Here is a 25686-nt window from a genome sequence, read left to right as displayed (position 1 = left end):
GTTTCTGACCACCACAGATCTGTGTAAAGTGCAACGTTCAAGTTCAGTCAGACTACCTAGCATGGCGTTTCTCCCTCGGAAAGGAACGCAATCAGAAAACAACACGAAAACATGTAATGTAACCTTAAGATGTCCTGTAACATTAGATGTGTAGGAAGAGGTTTGATCTGTGCTGTATCACCTCACTCTGAGAGCTATGAGCTACAGGTGATAGCTTACTCTAAGCTGACGTACACAGCACAGCACAAGCCAATATCTGTCCTCGGCCACAAATGAAATGATTGAATTATTAAAAAATATTATATAATTTTACATAAAAACGGAACTACCTTATAAACTTAAGTTTGGTTGAATAACATGTGCTGACCATAGAATAAGGAAGTCTAGAGAACCGTTTTTCCTAATGAATCATTATTAACTTGTTTGAAAGATATTCACAAACTGCTCATATGCATTTTAGTACCAATAGTCTAAATGTAGTCTTAGCTCAACCTTACGACATTAAACCTAGTATACGCTTTTCTCTCAATGTATTTTACAATAGCTATTGTTAAAGTCATAACCTTGCAGTTGAAACTTTTGTTAGTATTATTGTGGTAGTGCAACAATGACAACAGCATTTTACAGACAACAATGCGCTCTTGGTGATATTCAAAGCTGGGGTGCAGAGGCTCTTCACCTGCAGGTTATGATGATTATAATTATACTTCAGAACACTTCAATAGACAGTTTACTGGAATACATCACAATGCCTTGTGCATATGTACTTAACCTGAATATAACAAAGTTAAATGCTAAATTGTATTTGTATATCGTTATTACAAAGTTCCATACTATCCTTACTATCCTTCCAGTGTTAAGTTCTGGTGTATTTATTAGGTGCAGTTTCTTATGTCCTGCAGGGGGCGACGTTGGCGATTCTATCAAATATCAAGTTCCTCCGCCGGTATTGCATTCTTCTTTTAAAGCACATGCAAAACACAAGTTTTGATTGTCAACTCACATAAAATACAGCAATGGATTTAAAAGAGAACTGATTTGAAAAATGGTGAAACTGATCAAGTGAGCTGCATGTTGACATCTCTAACCAGTGTGACTTGGGCCAACTGGAGGCAGATGGCCCAGATCATACATCAGGTATTGAAAACACAGTAAAAAGTAATAGGACATGACAGACCAACAATGAATAAACTCTTAACTTAATCAGTGAGACAACTTTAGATAATTTTAAGGAAATGTATGTAAATACTACGCGATACCATGTAATATATACTTATTGAGTATAAACTAAAACTCTTACATTTAAATAGCCGGAACTCTTACATTTTAAATAGCCATATATTTATATATTGATATATATTATTCATTTATATATTTGTAATTTATAACAAAAAACTATATTCAGCATTACCATAGATAATATTACAAATTCTATCAAACATGGAAGCTTTGAAAAGAAAGAAAGGAAATACAATTAAAAAATAAATGCAGGACGTGTGGCAGTAGGGGTCTGCCAGGGCCAGAAGGTGGGGCGTGGTTGGGGGATGAGTGTGTGGGTAGAGTGAAGCACTACAGTGCAGTCTCTTTCAGGTCATTGAGGTTTGGCATCCGCGAGCGGGAGGCTCGTCCGAAGCCGTGCCCGTTTTGCCCTCCCTTGCCACCCATTTGTTCTGGGTAGGGGTTCCCCTCCGCCCGGCTCAAGGCTGACGCATGCCAGCTGGACTCCAGCTGTCCTGGCAGGGGGTAGGCCGCCTGCCGGCTCTTCAGCTGGGGGGTGCTGAGTCCCGGGTGGCCCCTGCCATCGCTGAAGCCACCTTTAGCAGAGGCCGGGTTGGGGAGAGGCTGGAAGCGCATGTCAGATGGGGTGGTCTGGTTGGAGGACGAGGAGGAGAGGTGCAGGAGCTTGCGCAGAGACTTGAGGGGCTGGCTCTGGATGAGAAAATACACACATGTGCAAAAGGTTGAGTTTACAGATTGTACAACAGTATGAATGTATGTTGTGTTGCATCACAAGACTCGAAAGGCTTCCAGGTTTAATTATCAACATTCAAGAGAAAACAAGACGACCTATGCTGTACCTGAGAATGAGAATCTGTCAGTTTTTCTGGAAGCCAGTCGTCCTGGTCTCTGTCCCGGCTCTTGTCCCGATCACGGCTCTTGTCCCGATCGCGGCTTTTATCGCGATCACGGCTTTTATCGCGATCACGGCTTTTATCGCGATCACGACTTTTATCGCGATCGCGGCTCTTTTCCCGATCGTGGCTCTTATCGCGATCGCGGCTCTTGTCCCGGTTCTTGTGGCGGCTGCTATGGCCAGAGGACCTGGAGGACTTCTGTACGGCCATGTGATCTACTCCGTCACTGGGGACCTGCGGGGAACAAAGAGGGTCAAGGAGTTGGGTACACACGTCACTACAATGTCCTACTAACCCCAACACTACCCCACCCTGCCACCAGCACCCAGACATGCACCTCAGAACACAACCCTGGCCCACAGACAAGAGGAGGTCAAAGCCCTGGGTCCTGATATGACACGGGGGTGTGGGGGGGATTTGAACCTGCCATCTCGTGATCTGGGACAGTCTGATTGATGGATATATCCGTCACAGCCCCCGTTCATGCTGCCCACTCTCAGCTTCTTATGAAACCATTGTGCAAGTCTGGCCCGAAAACATTTAGATGGACCATTGGCCGGGGTATATCTCCCCTCGCATTGAGGCGACGAACGGATATTCTTATGAATAGAAAAGGCAGATGAATAGAACTCCAGATTCTTTTTCGGGGTCATTGTGACAGGCGGAGGAGGAAGGACGGCTGAACACTCAGCATAATAAAGGTGCCGTGTCTACAGAGCTAATTAAAATGTGGCCTTTCATTCTTCTCCTACTCTCCGGTCTATGAGTCGTCTTCTGTGATATCCGGTCATTACTGCACCGGTCTTCCTAGCGAGGTGTGACACACGGACAGACATTAAATCTGGGTTCGGAGCTCGAACCAGACAGCAGAGCCCTAGGGGTCTGTCATCGCCACCAGACCCCGACTGCTGCCGTTTACTGCTCTCTCTGTGGGACTGAGGGTGTTCAAAGTCGCAGCTGACGTTGTTGTGTTGTGCTGTGTGAAAAAAAAAGAAGAAGTTTCTGTATTGTTTTCCCGAAAGGTTGGAACAATACTTTTTTTGTCTATTCCCCTTCCCATCCATAAGGCAGCTTGGTGAGTTATTAAGCGCCCTGTCCTAAATACCCCTGCCTTAGATGATCAGGCCCAGGCTGGGACAGGTCACCATTCACCAACACGATACTACAACGTCCTTAAACACTACATGAGATGCTTGGTTAAAAAAAAAAAAAAAAAAAAAAAAAAAAACAACCTTTCCCACAGTTACAGTGGCATAACTACCCATGTGAGGTACCACAGTAGTCTCACGCATTCATATGCCTGATGGACCAGGTTGGTTCTACTTTTCTACATAAGCAATCATCACAAAAGAGCACCTTTCAATGAGAAGTTGAAGAAAAAGAAGAAAAAAAACAAACAACAAAAAAAACAAACAAGCGATGGGTTGATTAACGCTGTTAGTGGCATGCGATGGTAGGAGTCTGGGTTAGCTGAGAGAGGAGGGCGGTACTGTACTGTGCGAAGGAGGGCTATACCATGGGGGAGGAGACTACTGGGAGCAGCCTCACACTGGAGCTACGCTTTACGCTAGGCTTTGAGCTAAACAGAGGGAATAGACAAGTCTTGATGACGGGGGTCCGTCCATCCGGGAGCGCCGTCTGCAAGGCAAGAGGCACATGACGCTGGGGGAAGACAGGGAGACTTGATACAGGTCAACAACAACAACAACAACAACACAACGACATTGGCAACGTATGACATGTTTGGTCACGTGATCACACACCGCGTACGCATGTAACGGAAACGTTTACTGACAAGGAGGCCGACAGACAGGGCTGGCTACTTTTCCATGGAGACACACACACACACAGCCCACGAGGCTGTATCAGCAGCCCCCCGGGGTACGATGCTCGTTACCCCGATGTCTGGGGAAGGCGCCGGGGACCACACCGAGGGAGGAGGAGGACGAAAGGGGGGGTGGAGACGAAACCCACCGTTTGGGACTTTTTCTTTTTCTTCTTTATTCCTCTGAAGAATCCCTGCTTCTCCTTCTCCTTGGAGGGCTCGACAGGGTTCATCACCACAGTCTCGGGTCCTGCCCTGCATAGACACAACCGGGAGGGGAGGGGGGGGGGGGGAGGGTGAACCAGACACTCCAAACCCCTGCGGCTCAGAGCCAGACACTTAATAACTTGTGGAAATATCCAGTAGTCAGACTGGTAGTGCATTCTTGTCGGGGCATATTTGGAACGTGTGTGTTTTTGTAGGGTCAGGACTTCACGAGTAGGGTGTGTGTGTGTACTCTCCTTAGGTCATGATGAGCATGGCGTGTGTTGCTTGTAGGGATAACGCGATTGGAAAACAGCTGGTCGGCCCTCGACCTCGGCCCGGGAGCACTCACCAGGGGTCAAAGGCCGGCTGGCGCTTGGAGTGGTTGGTGCCACCGTCCCCCGCCACCCCTGATCCCCTGCTCTGCCCGCCGCCTTCGTGGAAGTTGTCTGGCCGAGGAGAGGGCACTGTGAGACAGCAGGCGGGAACACCATCACACACTCACATCCCCGCACCCGGATGACAGATTCGGGAGGTGAGGAGACAAGTCGTGGTCCATCGCTCGGGTGAGGGGGATGGGGTGACGGGGGGGGGAGGAGGGTGACAGGGCAGGGGGGATGGAGGAGGTGAGACGCGCGGGGGGGGGGGGGGGGGGGGGTCTGACCTCGGTAGAAGCTGCCCACCCTCCTGGGCATGGACTCGCTGTAGATGATGCGGTTCTCCTTCGACGAGCCGCCGTCCTCGCCGTGCTGCTCGTGGTACATGCCCACCTGGGGGGGGGGGGGGGGGGGGAGTCAGACAGGGTGAGGCCCGCTCTCACCCATCTGAAAAAACTCCATCACTCCAGCTAGCGATCAGTGAAGATACAAACGAGAGCTGAATCGTGTGGGAGCATTAGACTGCGGAAAACCGGGGAGAGAACAGAAGAGGTGGCGGAATGGAACACATGACTGTGACCCTGAGTGTGTTGATTGGTGGTCGCCGTGTACCACAATCCAGCTTTTACCGGAGCCTGACTGCGCAGAGGCATGAGTCACAGAGACGGCCTTCAGTTAAACCTCCTTACTTCCCTCCGAGGAGCCTGTCTACATATAAGGAGAGCTAGCACTTCTGCAGGGGGGAAGCAAAGCACAGGGAGGCGTGTGACGCACGGAAAGAAGAGAGCGAGGAGACAGAGAGAGAGCGAGGAGACAGAGAGAGAGCGAGGAGACAGAGAGAGAGCGAGGAGACAGAGAGAGAGAGAGAGGCAGAAAAAGCTGGACAGAGTGCTTGAGACAAACAAGAAAAGCCAGATACAGGGAGAGGGAAGAGAGCGAGTCAGAGACAGAGAGAGAGACAGACGCAGAGAGAGAGATGGAGAGAGAGAGAGACAGAGAGAAAGAGAGAGACAGTTGGAGAGAGAGAGAGAGAGAGACAGTTGGAGAGAGAGAGAGAGAGAGAGACAGTTGGAGAGAGAGAGAGAGAGAGAGAGAGACAGTTGGAGAGAGAGAGAGAGAGAGAGAGAGAGAGGTGTTGGGGGGCTGGAGGTGGGGAGCAGGCAGGGTTTCGGACCTCGCTCTTTTGTCGCTGTATGTGAAAGGAGGCCGTGTTGTCCCGGGTGGAGTCTCTGATCGGGGGCCGGCCGTGGCTCCCCTCCTTGGGCCCCTGCTCGCTCTGCTGACGGAGAGATGGAGGGATAGAAAAGGAGATATAGAGACAGAGAGATTGAGGTAAGGAGATGGAAAGATAGACAGTAGGGAGAGGTGGATAGATAGAAATGAAGAGATACAGAAGAAGAGATAGTGATGGAGTGAAAGAAAAAAGGAGAGATATAAAGTAGGGAAAGATATACGAGATAGAGATAGACAGCATGGGAAGCGTGAGATACACATAAAAACAGAACACACACATACACACACTATAGGTACATAAGTCCTCACATTAAGAGCCACACATAGGACTGAAAGCAGCATGTACTTGCCTCAGAGCCCTATTAACCTAAACAGAGGCATTCTAGTCAAGCAAAACAACATGGAGGGCGATTGACTCCAAATACATTGTTTGTGTACTGTTTTACTAATAGTCTGCCTGCAGAAAGTGACATATCAGGGTGTTGTAAACTCTCAGCAGTCTCTCTGTCACTCGTTAAATAGTATGTGCTACAGATGTAATTAAAAGCAAACCCAAACAGGTAGTAGGAATCTACAACTCATTGCAACGGAACCTGTATCGATTGGCATAGGCGAGGGAGGGGCGGGTTGGTTGAGGGGGCGGTAGGTGAGGGAGGCTGGTGAGGGGTGTGTGTGGTGAGGGGGAGAGGGAGGGGAGGTCTCCAGAGAGGCCCCGTGGGCGTCCGCCCAGCGCGGAGGACTGACCCTGCTCAGGTCCTCCTCCCGGGAGGACCCCCCGGAGTGGCGGGGCAGCGTGCGGTGCTGCAGCTGGGGGGAGAGCATCTGCAGGCTGCTGGTCCTGGCCGGCATGCCCTGGCCCACCGCCAGCCCCACCTCGTTCCCGTGAGTCCTCTGCCTGTCCCGCCTCACGTACATGGAGTGGCGGTGCGGCCGCTGCTGCGAGGAGAACGGCGAGGTGTAGCCCAGGCCGTAGGCCAGGGCGTCGTGTGGGGCAGCCAGGGCGTGGGCGTGCCCGCCTCCCCCCGCCTCCTCCGGCGCCTCCTCGGAGGCCTTGTGGCGGGAGGAGGCGCGGCGGGAGGAGGAGTCCAGGGTGTTGCTGTCTCTCTCTGGGCGCGGGCCGCCGCCGCCTCGCCCCGCCGGGCTGTGGCCCTGGCGCTCGCCGTGGCGCGCCGCGGGGCTGCCCGGGGCGTTGAGGTCCAGGCAGCTGGTGGGGAAGTAGCGCGACGGCGGCTCGTCCCCCAGCAGCCGCGGCTCGCTCAGGTTGCCCACGGACTTGGCGTCGCTGAGCGTGCCGTGGCTCTTGGACAGATTCAGGTAGGCGGGGCTCTTGGAGGACGAGGGGCCGGAGGAGCCGTGGGAGGAGTCCAGGTAGCCGTGGCGCCCGTGCTTGTCGCTGGACTGCAGCGTGTTGTTCTTGCCCTCCGCGAACGACGAGTGGCGGCTCTGCTGCGGCCGCGAGTTGGACTTGAGGTACTTGGCCCCGGGGCCGTCTGAGCCCTTGGGCCCCGGGCTGAAGTCGAAGTCGCCCCCCACGGTGTGTGCCTCCTTGGGGCTGAGCAGGTGCGGCAGGTTGTTGTTGGCCAGGTCTTTGCCGCAGGAGGCCGAGCGGTTGAGGGGCTGGGGCGGGTAGTTCTTGGGGTGCAGGGTGGGGCTGAGGCTGGCCGGCACGTTGCCGTTGAGGCAGCCCTCGGGGCTGGGCTGGAGGTCCTCGTGGCGGGGCAGGCTGGAGCAGTCCCTGCTGCTGGAGCGGGGGTGGCCCGAGCTCTTCCCCCCGCCGTGACTTCTGGGGGGAGGAGAGAGAAGGCATTAGATCCATTCCCTAGTTTCCCAGCCTACCTGCCACATTCTGTTCCTAAAACCCTGCACTCCCCCTTCCCCCCCTTCCCCCGGTCACCGTGCTGCCCCTGTGTGCAGTGCTCTCCCCTGACCTGCTGGGGGCGGCGTTGTCCCCGTGGTGAGGTTTCCTCTTGGAGGAGCGGGCGGGCGTGGGCGTGGACGGGGCGGGGCGCTCCACCAGGCGCTGGGTCTGGAAGGCGTGGTGGTTCAGACTCTGCTCCGTCAGGAAGCGCTCCGTCGGACTCAGCAGCAGCAGGTTCTAACACACACACATTCATACACACACACACACACACACACATTCATACACACACACACGTACGCACACACAGATGCATACACACACACAAACACACAAACATTTATATCAGAGCCAACCTACGTAGCAACATCCCCCTCGCCTTGCTCACTCATCATCATCAGTCGTCATCATCATCATAAAAATCGACGCTTCATTGTTCCGAACACAATAGAAAAATATTCCGCCGACATTTCGGATGTGTCACTTTGTCTTGGCATGTGTCTTTTCTTCCACGCTTCTGGGCTCGAGAAGGCGTAAGGTGACTCATAAGAGAAAGACGCTTCTTCTTTTGTCATACAAAAATCAAACCACAATCGGAAACATATTTTTATTTAGCTGGTTCTTTCAACGCGCATCAACTCCGATTCCGAGAGCCACTCGAGAGTCTCGGGAAAGGGCCTGGAGGTCACGCGCACGTTCGGGGTGGGACCTGGGACGGGGCATTGTGAGGTATGTCCTTTTCTCCACCACTCCCACCTGACATGATGAGAGTGAAGTGGCTCCAGTCCTCAGTGGCGTTTTACTGTGTGTTGGAGTGACCTTCCTGAGCTAGTCGCTGTGATTACCGAGAGGCTAGATGGTAGCGTTCACTGAGGCCGTGTGAGACCCCCCCCCCCCCCCCCCCCCCCGTGTTGGGTAAGTCACATGGGCACATTATCGACGGGCAGCCGGGAGACGAGTACTCCGAGGAATCCGAAGCGGAGGACGTGAGGAAGAGAAACAAAATCGAATACCACCGACGTGCTCAAATATCAAATCCCAAAACTGTGACAGAAAGCCAGACAAATAAATGAATTGAAAAAAAAAAAAAACAAACACAGAGAGCTGATTAATAACGCGGGAGAGGAACTAGTGTGGCCTTGCACAAGTACATGCTGAGATGCTGCGATGAATTCAAAATGGATTAGCACTTTTTGTTAGCAGTGAGTCATCGCCCACGGGAAAAAAAGCACAAGTGCACAAGCACTGCCCACCAGCCTGACATGAGCCTGTGTTTACAAGCTGACAGGAGCAAAGGCAGCACAGGAACCGAGGCAGAGTACGACACCCAGTTATGCTTCGTGAACAGGTGACACAGGTACGCACAGCACACAAACACAGGTGGACATAGGGACAAGGGACTGAAACGCGTGTCTAAATACTGCGCAGAATATCGTCGATGGGTTGAGTGTTTTTCGTTTCTGGGCTGGACTCACTCCTCAGGTTCACTACTAGTAGCTGACCCCTGACCTCTTGACCCCTACCTTCATGAGGTCGAGCAGCGCTCCACTAATGATGCCCAGGTACCTCCTCTCCAGGGTCTGCGGGTGGTTCACGGCAGGAAACTGTAACACACACACAAGGAACGTCCAGGTCATGGAACACAACCACAGTCATTTCCCCCTCAACCCCACACAGTTACAGCCACGTGTAAAGAACATCGGTTGGTGGGGGAGCGAGTTAGGAGATAATTGGACTGGTGAACGCCTTGACAGCCTTGTCTGTCTGGGTCTGATAGGAGAGGCCAGACGATGAGGGGTCGTCTGCGACGAGGACAGTCTCTGATCCCAACCGTCAGTCAGCCCACCTGGGCCCTGACGCCACAGGAGAGACAGGGCCAGAGAGAGACGTCCTCCCTCTGGGGACACCCTTACCTGCTGGAGAACAGCACACTCTGTCCGCTTCCCTGGACCTGACGCAGGCCTGAGCCCCAGGCCCAGACAGGAGAGGCATGCAGAGATGTGTCATTGAGGGTCAGGACTGGAACCATGTGTAGACCCATCAGTTCTAAAGGAGTCGATCTATTGTCGGAGAACCGACGACGGCAAACAGCAGCACCCAGAGGAATATCCTCATCACCATCGCCGTCTCTATCACCTCGCCTCACACACACGCCACTGAGATGCATGATGATGAGTCACTGTGATCCAATCAGTTACACCACAGTCATAGCAGCCAGGAGAGGAGACGGGGAGGGCAGGGGAGGGAAGGGAGAGGAGAGATGCAGGAAGAGGAAAAAGACAGCAGGGAGAAAGAGAGATGGAGAGAGTATTCATGAGTTTGGGCGGGTAGAGAGGCGATTATGAAAAAGCAGAGCGAGAGAGAGAGAGAGAGAGAGAGAGAGAGAGAGAGAGAGAGAGAGAGAGAGAGAGAGAGAGAGAGAGAGAGAGAGAGAGAGAGAGAGAGAGAGAGAGAGAGAGAGAAAGGGTGGGGGGGCAACAGAGGGAGAGAAGTGAGAAGAGAAGTAAAAGAGAGAGGGGGGTGGCTAATGAGGTAGAGGAAGAGACAGAAATAAAATCAGAGAGGACAGAGTGAGTGGGTGTGACCAGGAGGAAGTGCAGAAGGAGAGAGAAAGAACAGGGAGGGAGGTAACGCCGGTGAGGAGGAGTGAGGGGTGGAGAGAGAGAGAGATAGAGAGAGATAGAGAGAGAGAGGGAGCGTGGGTGTGGGGATGTGAGGGATCGAGAGAGCGCTCAAGTGAGGGGGAGCGAGGGAACAGCAAATAGGGAGAGAAAGGCAATGGTAGAGGGTCAGAGAGGGAGAGGCAGAGAGAGAGAGAGGCAGAGAGAGAGAGAGAGAGAGAGAGGCAGAGAGAGAGAGAGAGAGAGAGAGAGAGAGAGAGAGAGAGAGAGAGAGAGAGAGAGAGAGAGAGAGAGAGAGAGAGAGAGAGAGAGAGAGAGAGAGAGAGAGAGAGAAAAATGGGCAGGGGGGGAAAGAGGGGGAAAGGGAAAGCAGACGAGAGGGGGAGAGAGAGGGGGTGAGAGAGCTGGAGAGGAAAAGGCAGAGAGAGAGAGAGAGAGAGAGAGAGAGAGAGAGAGAGAGAGAGGTGGGGCGACCTACCCTCAGCCCGTGGAAGCGAGGGTTGTTGTAGAACAGCTTCATCTGCTCAGGGGGCAGAGGGCCCAGGACCTTCTGGATGGTGAAGAGCTGGTCGATCTCACTCTCATCCTGGGAACAATGGCTGTCCATCACTCAGCTCCCCCAGGATACAGCCCACCGACCACATGTCCACTGCCTTCCCATAGGGGGCGCTGAGGAGAGAGCGAGAGAGAGAGAGAGAGAAATAGAGAGAGAGAGAGGGAGAAAGGGAGACCAAGAGAGCGAGAGAGAAAGGGGGGAGAGATAAATAGAGAGAGGTGGGGGGAGGGAGAAAGAGAAAGGGGAGAAAGAGAGGAGATAAAGAAAGAAAGCGAGAGAGAGAAAGTCAGTCATGAGAAGGGCCCCTTAAGACTGGGCAGGCTGGTTTCTGGCTGGTTTCTGGCTGCAGATTTGGCTGGTTTCTGGCTAACAGACGTACCCTAGCAGCAGCTCTGGAGAGCGGTACCATCTCGTCGCCACGTACTCCGTATAGTTGGCATCGTTCCCCTCCGAGAGATTGCGGGCAAAGCCTGGACGAGCAAGAGCCAAAACAGGAAATAAGAAAAGCAGGTAGGCTGTGACAGCAGTTCCACCTGACCAATCAGATGGCGAGGGACACAGCTTGTAGTGCTGGGTCTGTTAGTAGATGGAGAGAGCCATATGGCAGGCTTGACATGATGTTGCCAGTCTGGCATGAGAGACAAGGACCTGCTGTGGTTCACTCACACACACCCATGCAAACACATACACTCGCACAGTCACATAAACACACATACACACGTATGCCTACACATGTATGCCTACACACACACACACACACACACACACTCACAGAAATACACACACTAAGAGCAATGAGGGAGAGAGGTGTGTGTTGATGGGAATGTTGACTTGCAGTAATTAAATGACAACATAAAACTCCTCAGCATAGCAGCCGGTTAATCAGGAAGGAGAGCTCTCAGGAGTCCGGCTGAAACTGAGCTGGCACAACCTGGAGCTCTCGTCTGACAGTCTGGCTGACTGTTTGACTGACTGACTGACTGACTGACTGACTGACTGACTGACTGACTGACTGTCTGGCTGTCTGTCTGCCTGTCTGACTGACTAGCTGACTGTGACAGCGATGCTCACCAAAATCACACAGCTTCAACACGTCCTCAGCGCTGATGAGCAGGTTCTCTGGCTTGATATCTGAAGAGAGAGAGAGAGAGAAAGAGAGAGAATGGGGATAGAGAAGAGGGGGGCACCTCAGGGCACAGCTGGCAGGGGGTGGCATCAAATCAACCAGCACAAAAACACTTCTCCCTGTCACCTGTTGTGTTTGTGTCTCACAAACAGGCCCAAACAACAGCAGCTCAGATGAACAGAGATGTTCCCCTGGAATAGACACCCCCTAATTAACCACAGCGTTCCGTCAGGTCAGACAGCGTCCACCACGACAACAACCCATCATAATATTGTCATTTCTGTCTGGGAAAAAAACATATTATACTCCGTCTGGACTCCTGCTCTGCTCCCTGACATGTGCCAGAGCCCAGAAGCTCACGTCCTGTGGAACAGATTGACAGGGTATGAGACCAGATGAGTCTCCCTCACTGGTAAACGGAGGAGTGCCTAGACTCTTGTAGCAGACATGCTCTGGCTGTACTGGGGTGTATGACAGCTAAGGGAATGCATCTAGATGTGTGGGGTTGTTTCATGTGAGTCAACCTCCTGCTGCTACGACACAGTACTGGTCCATGCGACGACAACAACAAAAAGGATTGGCGTGATGCTACACAGATTTCTCACGCAGCTCCTTACCCCTGTGAACAATGTCATTCTTATGGCACCAGTGAATTGCTTTGATTAGCTGGTTGATGTAGTTTCGCACTTTTTCCGGTGGCACGCCATTGGGTAACTCCTCCAGCAGCTCCAGCATATTCTGAAAGAAGAAGGAAAGCCAAACAGCCGAGTTAGGAAAATCCACCTGGACCTGATCTGGGGCTTGGGCCTGCCTAAGGGCGGGCGATTCTGTGCCTGCAGGGGATGTGGGGGGGCGGGGGGGGAGGGTAGATACAGCTCAGTGGTAGAGCAATTGAATGTGGACCAAAGGGTAGCAGGCTCTAAATCTGCCCCCGTACGTCTCCTTGGAAAAGAGTGATAACAATGACTCAGTCGTGAGGGTGGAGGATGTTTGTGATTGGTGTAGTGGAGGCTGGACTGCAGGGGTCGTCCGGGGGAGCCTCACCTTCTCTACATACTCAAAGACCAGGTAGAGCTTCCCTCTCCGGCGGAAGGCCTCCTTCAGCTCCACGATGTTCTCCTGCTTGAGGGTGCGGAGCATCTTGAGCTCGCGCAGGGTGGTCTCCTTAACCTCCTCATTCTCTGCGGGTGAGCACACGCAGAGAGGCAGTGAGGGAGGGAGAGAGGCAGTGAGGGAGAGAGAGAGAGAAGCAGAGAGGCAGTGAGGGAGAGAGAGAGGCAGTGAGGAGAGAGAGAGAGGCAGTGAGGGAGAGAGAGAGAGGCAGAGAGGGAGAGGCAGTGAGGAGACAGAGAGAGGCAGAGAAAGACTGGCAGACGTACAGGATGAAAAGAGAGAGGGTGAAACAGGCAGGAGTCCTTTGCAAGAAAGCCAGACAAGAGAGAGAGAGACAGAGGCAATTAACAGAGAAAAGGAGAGAGAGGTCGACAGGCAGGGAGAAGGGAGAGAGACAGGCAGACATGTAAACTTAAAACACGGACGTGTACAGACAAGTAGGTGAACGCCTCAGTTTGGAGGACAGTCTGGCTACAGAAAATTCAAACTGAATCTGGCAGCCAGAGATGGAACGGGGAACGGTGTGTTTCATGGGAACAGGAATGAGAAGGCCCAATATCACAGGGCTTCTGACTGCAGACCAGAGTCTCTTACCTTCACTGTCCTTGAACTTCTTAATGGCCACAATTTCATTAGTCTCCTGCAACACAAGTCAAACATGATCATTAGAGTCCAGCCCTGCAGCTCCGGAGGACTGCACACATATGCACACACACACACACACACACACACACACACACACACACACACACACATTAAGAACCCCATCAGATCCCATGGTCTCCTCCCTACAACAAGGGGGACCAAAGACGCGAGCAGGTGTGCTGGCACGACCATGACTGTTCCCACAATCACTGACCAACCGCACGGCCGGAATGTGAGTAACAACTGACAACAGCTAAGACCATAACCGCACACGGATGTGAGGCCCTGTAGCTGTGATCCCAGTAGCAGCTCTTCAGCATGGCCTCACTGGTTCACTGGGGTCGTCTCTGGGGTCCCTATAGGTGGTCCTGGAGACAGGATCATCCCTCTGATGCTCTCTTTCTCTGCTGCTCGACACATGTCCTACTTAGACCTGCTGGAGCTGCCTGCTGGTTGCCAGCTATACTCCACTTTCCCCCCTTAGACGGGCGGGCAGACAGGGGATCAGCCAGGCAGGCAGGCAGCCAGGCAGGCAAGGGCATCGTCACAGCACCATGTAGCACACCGAGCTAGTTTCCTCGCTAGCTAGCCTTTCTTTCTTGCTGCCCAGGGATCTGGTTGGGATGACTCACTGTGTATCACAGCCACGAACAACACACCTACCACAGCTGAACTGAGGGATTCGGAGTGTGTGGAACAGGAAGCTGGGTGTGTGTGTGTTGGGGGGGGGGGGGGGGGGGGCGAAGTTAACCTGTGACGTTCAAGGTTAAATCTCCTTTACAGACGCCTGTCGCGGGACCCAAATACACCGTGGCTGTGGTGAAACGTTTTTTTTTCTTTCTTCTTTTTCCCCCGTTTGCCAGACTAGCAATTCGCTGTCGCTGCCAGAGAGGAAAAACATGTAGGTGTGTTTGATAGCAGGCTGGTGCCAAGCCCCTGCAGTGATGCTCTGAAGGAGGCTAATTTAGGAGCTAAACCACTGCAGCTCCACCGCAAACGGAAAGGCTCGCATACAAACGCGGGCTCGACTAATGATGAGCCCATGCAACAGGTACTGTGCTTGATGTTCCTGGATGCCTGTTAAAAGACCGTGAGCTACACATGGCTGTCCTGGCTCACTGTTTGTGTGGGAATTCTACTCTCATACACTCATTAAGAAACAACCGTAAACATGATCTCTGACGGGCCTTTAGCTGACAGAATCTCCATCATGTGGATGTGCCATTGGTCCTCATTAGAGAAGCAGAGCATGTCAGGGGTTCTACCGGCATCGTGCTTTATTTGAAGCCTTTCTGGAAGCCTCCCGTGGGGCTGCATTGGAAGGCTTGTTTATCTGAAATCTGTTACACGCTCAGTCCGGGTAGCAGAGCTGCGAGGCTGCAGGGAGAGATTCATTATAGAGACTCATCATTCATCATCGCCTCCTGAGGAGAGCCCAGTGAGGGGGCAGGCCACACCATTCTGCACTGAGCTGGGTCTAGCTCCTTTCCCTCCTGAGCTGGGTCTAGCTCCTCCCCCTCCTGACCTGGGTTAATTCCCATGAAGCTGATTTAAATAACCCCTATATTGCTTTTTCCAAAACTAGAGACCATGCCGGTGAACATGCACACTCTCAGCATGCATGTACAAGACTGGCAGCAATTAAATTGCAGAGTTAAAACTGGTCCAAAGGATAACACCAAATTAGCACTGTCACGCAAGGCCTGTCGGCAGAATCAATATGGATGAGTTAGTGCCGAGTCATGCTTTATTCTGTAAGTGAGACCATTAAACCTCCCAATGCTGACATAACAAGGAGTCTTGATGCGGTAGCGTGGGTGGTTAGCAACACACAGCCTGGGTGGCCTGATGATCAACATGGCAGGATGATCACTATTTTAGGGAGAGCATTTTTCCATTGGTGGAAAACGACTCCGCGGCGCCAGTTTAACAGCCATTTTACCACAGGCTCAAATTAAACTTGCATGTTGCATGCACAGACGTATGCGCATGGTTTTGAAATGTTTATGCCGTGACACACTTCAATGGAATTCCCTCTGTAGCAGAGCACGGGTTAGGTCAATGTATGTGACATTCAGATGGGGTGACTATGGCAGATTAATCCTGGCAGAACAAAGAGCTCTTCAAATTTAATTTGGAAAAAAAGCGGCGTAAACAAACCAAGTACAATTTCCTTCATCCACACACCAGACAAGTCAACTGTTTAGTCAGGATTAAACAATTTATCAAATGACACAAGCGACAATGTCACCAGAAAAAGGCCAACAAGATCAGGTTTGAGAACCATATTAGTTGAATCATTGTCTTGCTGTCTCGCCCTGTACGATCATTCTAACACACCTAGTCAAGGTGAGAAACAGACAGAAAGGGAACTAACTGGTGAGAGGGTGGACTACAGGCAGACTGTCTGCACCCAACAGGGAGCCAGTGAAGGAACATCAAATAATAACAAATCTGTCGGGGGTACTATGGCGACCTTAGCCTGGTGAGAGCGGCTCTTTGTCCCCTCCAGAAGCTCTCTCACTCCTCTCGACCATTCTCCTTGCTGATTGGTTCATGCAGTGCTTCAGTGAAGGACCTTCACTTCAGTGACCTATTTAGCACGATGTGCAAAAGTGACGTTTTCAGCCATGCCCCAGTTTCTGTACTGGGGGGGTACGAAAATAACTGCTCCTTTCAAAAGGTGGCAGACAGCTTTTTCCCTTTTTTTCTTCACAGCAAAGTTTGTGGATGTCCAAAACTGACTTCTACCTGGAGAGTGGACTGTGGCTGTTAAGCAGCTCTCTCTCAGTCCAAAAGGGTCTAAAGCATTAATGCGAAACCTCTACAGCGCTCAGGAAACAACATTCTCAAAAACTAATTTCGACTGGCTGGCTGCTTCAATCGCGGGGCTGTGTAATACGTTACTTATTAGAATAGATTAGACTGATCTGTGATGAGAGGAATGCCGCCAGAAATATCACCAATTTAGGGCGCACTACAATGCAAAGCTAAATAAACCCAGTAACTTAAATCTGCACAACAATCTACTGATGAAAACCGGATTTTGGAAGCTTACTGTATCCATGTAAATATAGCAGAGTATAATCTGCAGAGTATATAAACTAACCTCAATCTACCAACTCAATAGACTGTGTACAGTCAAATAGGCTTGTTCAGCATCCAAAATTGACACTGGGCATGAATATACTGTCCAATGTTGTGTCGACAGCTAGCTATATTTATATTTTGTGACTGGAACTACTTTTAACCTTGTCGGGTTAAGCCAAGGTCAGAGGTTAGATTGTGCATCATGCAAACCTGGGTTGCCAGGGAAAAACCCATTACAGCCTAACTGATTAGAGTACCAGAGTGAATTCCTCAGAGGCGCTGCTGCGTGGCTAAGCAAATACCCACCGCCGCACGCATTCTGTTACTTTTAGCTGCTTTCTCGTGTAGCGATGAAAATAGACCGCCTGGTTTATTACAGCACACACACACACACACACACACACACACACACACACACACACACACACACACACACACACACACACACACACACACACACACACACACACACACACACACACACACACACACACACACACACACACACACACACACACACACACACACACCTGGAACAATGGAAACGGTCACTGTCCGCAGTATCGGAGGACGGCCCCGAATGGGTTACTATGTACGGAACGTACCAGGCCTTGCACAGCCTTTTGTGCTGGGCCACGGACAGGCCACGAGGTCGGGCCTCGTGTGTTTGACACAGAGAACGCAGACACCAACAGAGACACTGAGATGGGTTCTTAGCGCCTGAATGGCAACATCAAAGCACATTAGGGGACAGCGGTTTCTCCTGGAAGACGTGCCATGTGCTGGGAGTCAGGTGGCTGAACGGTTAGGGAATCGGGCTAGTAATCAGAAGGTTGCCAGTTCGATTCCCGGCTGTGAAAAATGACGTTGTGTCCTTGGGCAAGGCACTTCACCCTACTTGCTTCGGGGGGGAATGTCCCTGTACTTCCTGTAAGTCGTTCTGGATAAGAGCGTCTGCTAAATGACTAAATGTGCCCAGAGGGCAGGAGGTTGGCGGCGCTGAGGCACAGGTGCAGGAGGAAGGGCGAGCGGCCACTTGTGACAAGTCAAGTCGACGAGAACAGTATGTTACGGACTGCCTACTAAGCGGGACGCACAGAGGAATGCGAACGTCTTGAAAGGAATCGAGAGCACTGTTCTGGAGTCGTGATCTTAGCCTACTCTTTGGAAGTTTTTCACACATAGCATCTTTCGTATTGTTTCACACAGTCATTTTAACCTAATCATTTTACTATAGATTAGGTTACTAAGTACTATATAGAAAAACATCAAACGTCACACGGTGAGAACCCTGAGAAAGATACATACTGGTTATTTATCCACCAGATTAAAATCACACAGTAAATAGAGACCTTCAAACTTACTTTCAAAATCCCACAACAAAAGATATAATTTGCCTCTGCCTGTTTGGCCTCAGCAATTATTTACCTGAATGAGCAACCCGCGCCAGGTCACAGAGAAGCCCTGCCATCGCCTCATTGACCACTCAGGTTGATTAATAAAAGATGAAGCGGGGCCCAAAGCTTCTCTAGACTCCAGGAAACACTCAGAGACCTGCCTTTCTCTTCAGTCTACCGGGATAGTATCTGCTCATTAGCTCACACTGTGTTGGAAACCTCAAACAAGTTGTTGCAACCAAAGTGGTAATTTCCAGACTATTAGCATGCAGGTTGTGATGAAAGTATGCATGGGTGAGTCTGTGCACTGGAATAGATCTTATTGGAAGGGAAAAAAATAAGCCAGCACGGCCCTGCTCTCACACACACACACACACAGACACACGCACGCAAACACACACACACACGACAGTCTAATTAGAGCAATCCAAACGGAAATGCTTCCAGTGGAAGACCAATAGAAAGTGGGTCCACATGCACTGAAAAACCCTTTGTATCCTATAGACAGTGAAGCTCTCTGAGAGGGATGTTCTGAGCACCAGGCCAGCTGCAGAAGGGGTGACGCACTGCTTTGACACGCACACAGCTGGCGTCCCCGTCCGCCTGCCTATTGTCAACATCCATTCTCACACCCCGCTTCCTTCGGGGGCTGAAGATTGCTCACATACAGACACTAGGCACACCACAGACAGAAAAGTGGGGGTTCTAGATATGCGTGAGCGTGTATGTGCTTAAAACGACCAAAAACACACGGTGAATAACATACGAAGAAGAAGAAAAAAAAGAACTATTGTGCGAATGTGCGAAAAGCACAGTTAATACACTGGTACGACAACAACAAAAGGACACAGTGAAAGCCCTAGCCTTTTGTGCTGGCGATAATTGGGGCCTAATCACGCTGAGAGAACTGTGGTGGTTAAGTAAGGCATCGCACTGGTATTAGCAAGAGCTTCTAGTGATGGCTGGGGATCAATCAGTCTGGATGATCAAGCTTGGTAATTACAAGCTGTGATTACCACAGACTGCCGGGCATTTCTTTGGACATTCATCTCCACTTACAGGGCCCTCTTCCTTTCTCTAACCGTCCTCATCCATGCTAACTAGTCTTTCCTCTTCCTAACTATTCCTCGCTCGTCCATACGCTCTGACGTCGTCTTGTTGACAACTCGTCCACAAATGACGCCCGATTTCGTTGCGGACGCCGAGAAAAGTAGGTCGCCACCACGCACGTCTAACTCAGGACTCCGCTGGGTGGACTACCAAGGCCTTCAACTCGTCCCTCGTTGCCCTGGACTCTCATCAGGCAGCAGACAAGCCTCTTGGCTCTCTGATTCTTCACGTTGGATTTGAACTCCTACTGCAGCACGGCGACTTCCAGAAATGGACCAGCAAAAGGAGGACAAGGGTATTAAATATAGAGCTTGTATCTTGTCATGCTGGGCTTGAGTAAGCCGAACACTTATTAATTCATTGCACTTGCCACGCTCGCGAGTGCCTTTGCACTCAAAACGTATCTCTATCCATTAAAACACACTACCAAAATCTCAAGAGGTTCTGCTCGGTGTCTGGCTGTTCAAAGTGAACCGAATTTCATTCTCAGGTCATGCCCCCCAAAAAAGAACCAAAAACGTCTCCACCTTCCCTGTTGCCTGGCTGTCGTTGTGAATGTTTGGTCATTCAACGGCAGCAGGTTACCGGTTCTTATCGGCGAGTGCTCTGTTGGGAGAGAGGAACGGGATGCAGGACTGCAGCAGACACTGACTTTCCATCTGCTCCAATCAGCAGGCGAGGCCACGCAGGCTCTTGGTCACTGTGCCCTGGCAGCTCACAGGATATGGTTATAAATAAACGGTGTTACACTCGAGGCAGTGTGAATGAGGCTTAGGTGTAAGAGATGTTGGGGCGTGGGGGGTGGGACCCGGGGCTGTTAAAACACCCAGGAATAACCAATTAGCCCTGGGTGACAAGATTACAAGCAAGACACACAACTCTCAACACTTTACCGAACAGCCTGTGCTCTGATAATTACAAATCTCCTTGGCACCAACACTTAATATCAAAGACACGAAAACAGAGCAACAATATATTAAAGAGTTTCTTGATAACAATCGGTCAGGGTAAACCATGGCAGATCCAAAGGAAAAAGAAACTCAAGTAGAACGCACCAGCCCGGGGCATCATCTAGATTATCGAGATTACAGCAAAACTAATCTGTATGGTTGACAAACCAGAGCAGAGATAACTGGATTTGCAGATTATCCTCGGGGAAGTCAACAGTAGTAAGATGTTGGCTCTGAGAGGACCAGGTTAGTGTGACTGGTTTGCATAAATGGGTGACGTAGTCTAGAAAACAAATCCTTCGAACGTGGTGCAGACAATGGAGGAGCAGTGCTAGGGGAGGAGCTTACCTTGTGTCTACACTTCAGGACCACGCCATAGGCACCTGGATGGAGAGGAGACAGAGAGAGTCGTCAACACCAAGCCACGTCAGCGCGCCTACTGCCCTTTACAGCGAGGGAGAACATAATGCTAGCTCCCTTAACAGCCAAGGACAATTTATCCTTGATCATGATTTACGAAGATAACAGTCAACTCAAGATAAATGTAGCTAAAATCACAACAATAGTTGTTAGAGTGCAGAGCTGTCTTATCTGACAAATAATTGATGCACGCCCCCAAGCCTGAATTCCTGCTTCGGTAATTACATTCTCAATATTTTACAATATTCCCAAAATCTCTGCCTATAATTCTCAGCAGGCAAAGGTCAAATCTTTGTGTAATTATTGAAATTAAAATCACAAGGCCTGCATTCTTTCAAATCCCGTCAGTTATTAATGTTAGGGAATTACAGGCAGCACAGTGCTGGTATTAGCGGCAGCAGGGCTGGGTGGGTTGGTAACTGGGACACTCAGGAAGAGTTGGAGAGGCTCCATGGCTCTAATGCTATCAGCCCTGGCATGACAGCCCAGTCCCCAGGAACTCGGGGTCTTGCAAGGCAGACGAGGAGCTGTATCAAAGAGCACCTCCCCAGTTCTCCGTGTGCAGATACTGCTGCAGTAAAGAAGCAAGACTCTGTTTTCTTCTGATGCTAGGTTCCACTTTTTGTCCAATCAAAGTGACAATTATACCGTGTGTTACCGCATCAATCGAGTTCCCGGATATTGTCTACTGGGCCTTTAAGAAGATCGTTCTGGGGCCTGCTTTCTCTATATATGGAAAAGGAGGTCATGTTCACAGTGGAAAACTGCAGTAAATTTACATGAGGTTAAATGGGTTGGAAAAAACCCTGGAACTTTGTGTTTGAGTACAGATTGAAGGGGAGAAAGGGTTCATAATTTAGATGCATTTTGTGATGTGTAGTCTTCAGGGGGATTTTACTTTTCCAAACAGCAATTGCGCGTCCTGTATGCCATCCAGCTAAAAAAAACTACAAAAAAAGACTAACTGACAGAAAGCGCGCTGAAACTACCCTGAAACTACGGACACATTTATAACGGCTACGATTTAACGTCAATCCAGAATAATCAACATAATTGATTGACCTGGCAGTGCATCAAAACCAGAGCCCTTGTTGTGTCGGCTTCATTTCAAACGGAGCATACAAAACAAGTAGCCTTCATAGTGACCGTGTACACAGGGGGTGGGGGGTGAGGGAGGAGATGTTTGGGACCCTTCAACTTCTCCTTGGGATGAAATGCAGCATGAAATACGATTATCATTTGACTGTTAAACCGTATCAGAGGTCCTCGGCCCATTATTTCCATTTGGGAAGTTAGCCTGAGTCTGTTTGGGATGGGGGTGGTGAGGGGGCAGTGGGGTGGTGAGGGAGAGGGGGCAGTGGGGGGGAGGGGCAGTGGGGGGGTGAGGGATAGGGGGCAGTGGGGGCAGTGGGGGGGGGGGTGAGGGAGAGGGGCAGTGAGGCGGTGAGGGAGAGGGGACAGTGGGGCGGTGAGGGAGAGGGGACAGTGGGGGGGTGAGGGAGAGGGGGCAGTGGGGGGGTGAGGGAGAGGGGGCAGTGGGGGGGTGAGGGAGAGGGGGCAGTGGGGGGGTGAGGGAGAGGGGACAGTGGGGGGGTGAGGGAGAGGGGGCAGTGGGGGGGTGAGGGAGAGGGGGCAGTGGGGCGGTGGGGCGGTGAGGGAGAGGGGGCAGTGGGGGGGGGAGAGGGGCAGTGAGGCGGTGAGGGAGAGGGGGCAGTGGGGGGGTGAGGGAGAGGGGGCAGTGGGGGGGTGAGGGAGAGGGGGCAGTGGGGGGGTGAGGGAGAGGGGGCAGTGGGGGGGGTGGTGGGATTGATAGCGACGGAGAGGAAGAAGCTGAGTGGGTGGCTCGCTTTTCGCTTCAGGGCCCCTGGTACTCCACATCAATCAGTCAGCTTAGGGGGAATGGCAAACTCATCTCAGAGAAAATATATATTAACGGGAAAGTGAAGAATGAATAATGGAGGGAAAGTTGGGAGATGAGTTTGGCCCCCTCAGTGCAGGCAGGGCGGTCCCCATTGTCAGCTAACCACACACACAGACACAGACAAAACGCAGAACAACAATAAATTGCAATAGTGGTCTTACCTTCACCCACAATCCCAAGGACTTCAAATTTATTCATTACATCACCGATGTAAGGAATCTTCATGAAGTTACAAGCCTGTCGGGGTTAGGTCTGAGTGGCTCAGAGGAATAAGGCTCCCAGACAGGAGGTGGTTTGTGGCGGCCAGCTGTGGGCTCCTGGAAGGGCTTCGCTGGCTGTGCAGCACGGCATGCACCACATGCTCCATTCAATACTTCCCCCTCACCTGCACACAGAAGGGTGAAAAATCGAGTGAGACAACTCATGGGCTAGGTAGTCACAAATGAATAAAGACTAGGCTGTTGCAGTCTGGGTACTGTAGTCTCCTAACATCTTCGGTGGAGACTCCACAAAGTGAATAATCTTCCTCTGAGGCAAACCATTACAGTGCATATGCTTGGCTCCAATTAAATTTGGAGGCTCCCACTCCTAAGGGGCTTGCACCGAAACAAAATATGTAAATCACCCTGGCCTATATGAAGCTACCCTCGATCTCATCTTCTCTGTTCTGAACGTATCAGTAAAGTTTCCAGACACCACGTCCTCGCTATCGTCTTCTCCCCGCTGGTGAGCTTACAGGCATGGCTGGCTGTCTGGCTGGCTGTCTGCTCACCTCCACGCTCCCCCACATCGCTGTGGGGCTCGGAGGCTGCTGATCAGTATGCAAAACCCCATGCGCTAAAATAAAACATGGCAGCGTCGCCGCCGCCGCTCTCTCTACGCACTGGCTTACCTGACACCAACGCAGACAAACATGGAAAACCTGGACACAGGGGAGGGGGAGGAGGAGGACGAGGAGGAGGAAGAGAAGGAGGGTGGGTTAGGTGACATACCGGACAGACCATCTCTCTTTAGCGTTGTATAGATCTGCAAAGGACTACATCCTTTGGATCTTATTCCAGACCAAAGCACTGTGTCCACAGCGTGTCACTTCCTGGATTTATGTGTTTTGGGATACAGTTGTGTCTGAGTAACCCAGCATTTATCTACTGGAAGGCTTTACATTTTCTTTAATACTATGCTGTGATAATAATGCAACAAGGCTATAATACTATTTGTTAAGGACTGAGTCACTGAAATTTGCTTGTTCAAATACATTGATAGAGAGTTGCTTGCCAGCATAGCAACCAGGGAATAGGCCTACATGTATAGTGGAATACATTGAGGGGAAAAAAGCATTTAAATGACAGTATCGCCCTATACAAGGTTCTGAAACAACCAGCAATTAGGCTATTAGATAGACCAGATACGGTACATTTGGTCCAGGCCAACTATTACCATTGACGGCTTTCATTTCCAGCACTAGTCAACATGATAAAAGCTTGCAATTTCTTACATAATCCATGGATTATGTAAGAAATTGCAGTGTTGCCAATGAAAACAATCTTCTTGCTGTAACATATGCTGCTAAATCACATCAAGTGCACTTGTGATCATTAGAGCAGCCTACAGCAGATGGGAACTGCATCGCACAATACGAGATGGCAAAGCTTGGTGGCATCCCTACAACACCTCCTCGTCCCTTCTCCAAACAGCAAACATCCATCTTAGTTAAGCATGACATTTCCCTGGGCTTATACATTGGGAAATGCTGATGATTAGATGAGATGAGATAGAGATAGCAAAGACTGAATTATGTCTTACATAGCCTGTTTACAGCTCAGTCTACCAAAATGTTGCGTAATATTTTGAAGTGACAAGCTGTAAGGTCATTATATTCCTCCTCTTTTTTAAATTTGCAGACAACCATTAAACACCCTGTTGCTAACAATGACAAATCCTCCCACTCCACTCCTTATGAACACAACACACAAACTACTGCTCTGCACAGGGTACGGCTAGCTTCAGCAAACCCTAAGCTTGAAGATCCATTTCAAAAGGTGACATTTCTTAATTTCTCATTTATTTTCACAAGGAGTCACATTGAGGTGTGACATTGGTTTAGGTGAGCAAATTTAACAGCACGTAACATTATGTCGAAAAACATCTACTGAAAAGTATGTCCATGTTTGTGTCTGTGTGTGCCAGAATGTTATGGTTATCTTGATATAGTATCCATCAGGCTGTTCATTGCGTCACAACGCATGGAAGTCTGATGCAGGGAGCTACACACTACAGCCCAGCTTACTGTGTGGGAATGTAACATTTCTCTTTACTCCCGACACCAGTCACCAACACGTATCGTAACCGTTGCAGCACTATTTGCTACTCTGCTTGTCACAAACCAAAAACTGATGGGTACAACTAGGCGTTGTGTTTATTGGCTTACTGCGAAAAAATCAGTGGCTGTGACACTGACGTTCACATTTTGCCCTTGGCTTGAGGTGTCAAGCTATCTAGCTAGCAATAAGCATTGCAACAACTACCGTTATGCTAGATACAGTACAGTACTAATGTTAGGTGTCGAGCATCAGCACTTGAGGGAGCCTACTACTAGATTGACGTTGTGCTTTACAACGACAAAGTACGAGAAAAAACAACAACAAAAAACTAAATGTTACTATGCGGTTAAGAAAGTATTTTCGGAATTTGGAAAGATAAGGTACTCACTTCGTGGTAGAATTGGACCCACTTACATCCACCACCATCAAGGATAGGTATTTGCATGGCAGCAGCAACAGTAACCAGACTCCTTTGGTCGACAACCCACTAGGCAAGAACGCCAACAGCTTTTGAGTGGCATGACTGTGGCCAATCAAACTGGAACAAGGTTCCAACGCCTTCTTTCGTAAAACCAATGAAAGCCTACTAAGATCATTTAATCTGCATAATTTTGTATTTATGTATTGATTTTTGTTATTACTGTAACCCGTTTTTCTTGTCTATATCCGTTTTTCTTACACAATCGTGCAAAAGAAAATAAATGCATTCGTAATTATGCAATAGAAAGAAAACTAATATGAAACAGGATAGGCTACTGTGTAAAAAAATGAATTTAATTTATCA

At 50.3% G+C, this 25686-nt stretch overlaps 1 protein-coding gene across 1 annotated transcript; it reads right to left on the bottom strand.

Annotated features, from left to right (window-relative positions):
- Window positions 1-123: 123 nt before the first annotated feature.
- Window positions 124-25396, bottom strand: LOC134011283 (cyclin-dependent kinase-like 5). Its single transcript, XM_062450852.1, is given in 20 exon segments — window positions 124-1929; window positions 2079-2369; window positions 3651-3773; window positions 4110-4215; window positions 4517-4631; window positions 4829-4934; window positions 5716-5820; window positions 6519-7557; window positions 7703-7869; window positions 9156-9236; window positions 10732-10836; window positions 10838-10922; window positions 11189-11279; window positions 11881-11940; window positions 12553-12673; window positions 12980-13116; window positions 13643-13688; window positions 20589-20623; window positions 22743-22966; window positions 25291-25396. Coding segments are annotated over 19 exon segments (3237 nt in total). The 5' UTR covers window positions 22807-22966; window positions 25291-25396; the 3' UTR covers window positions 124-1569.
- Window positions 25397-25686: the final 290 nt, after the last annotated feature.

This window comes from Osmerus eperlanus, chromosome 24 (assembly GCF_963692335.1).
Source record: "Osmerus eperlanus chromosome 24, fOsmEpe2.1, whole genome shotgun sequence".
In the NCBI taxonomy this organism is placed as follows: domain Eukaryota; kingdom Metazoa; phylum Chordata; class Actinopteri; order Osmeriformes; family Osmeridae; genus Osmerus; species Osmerus eperlanus.
This window is presented reverse-complemented; position numbering and strand designations above follow the sequence as displayed.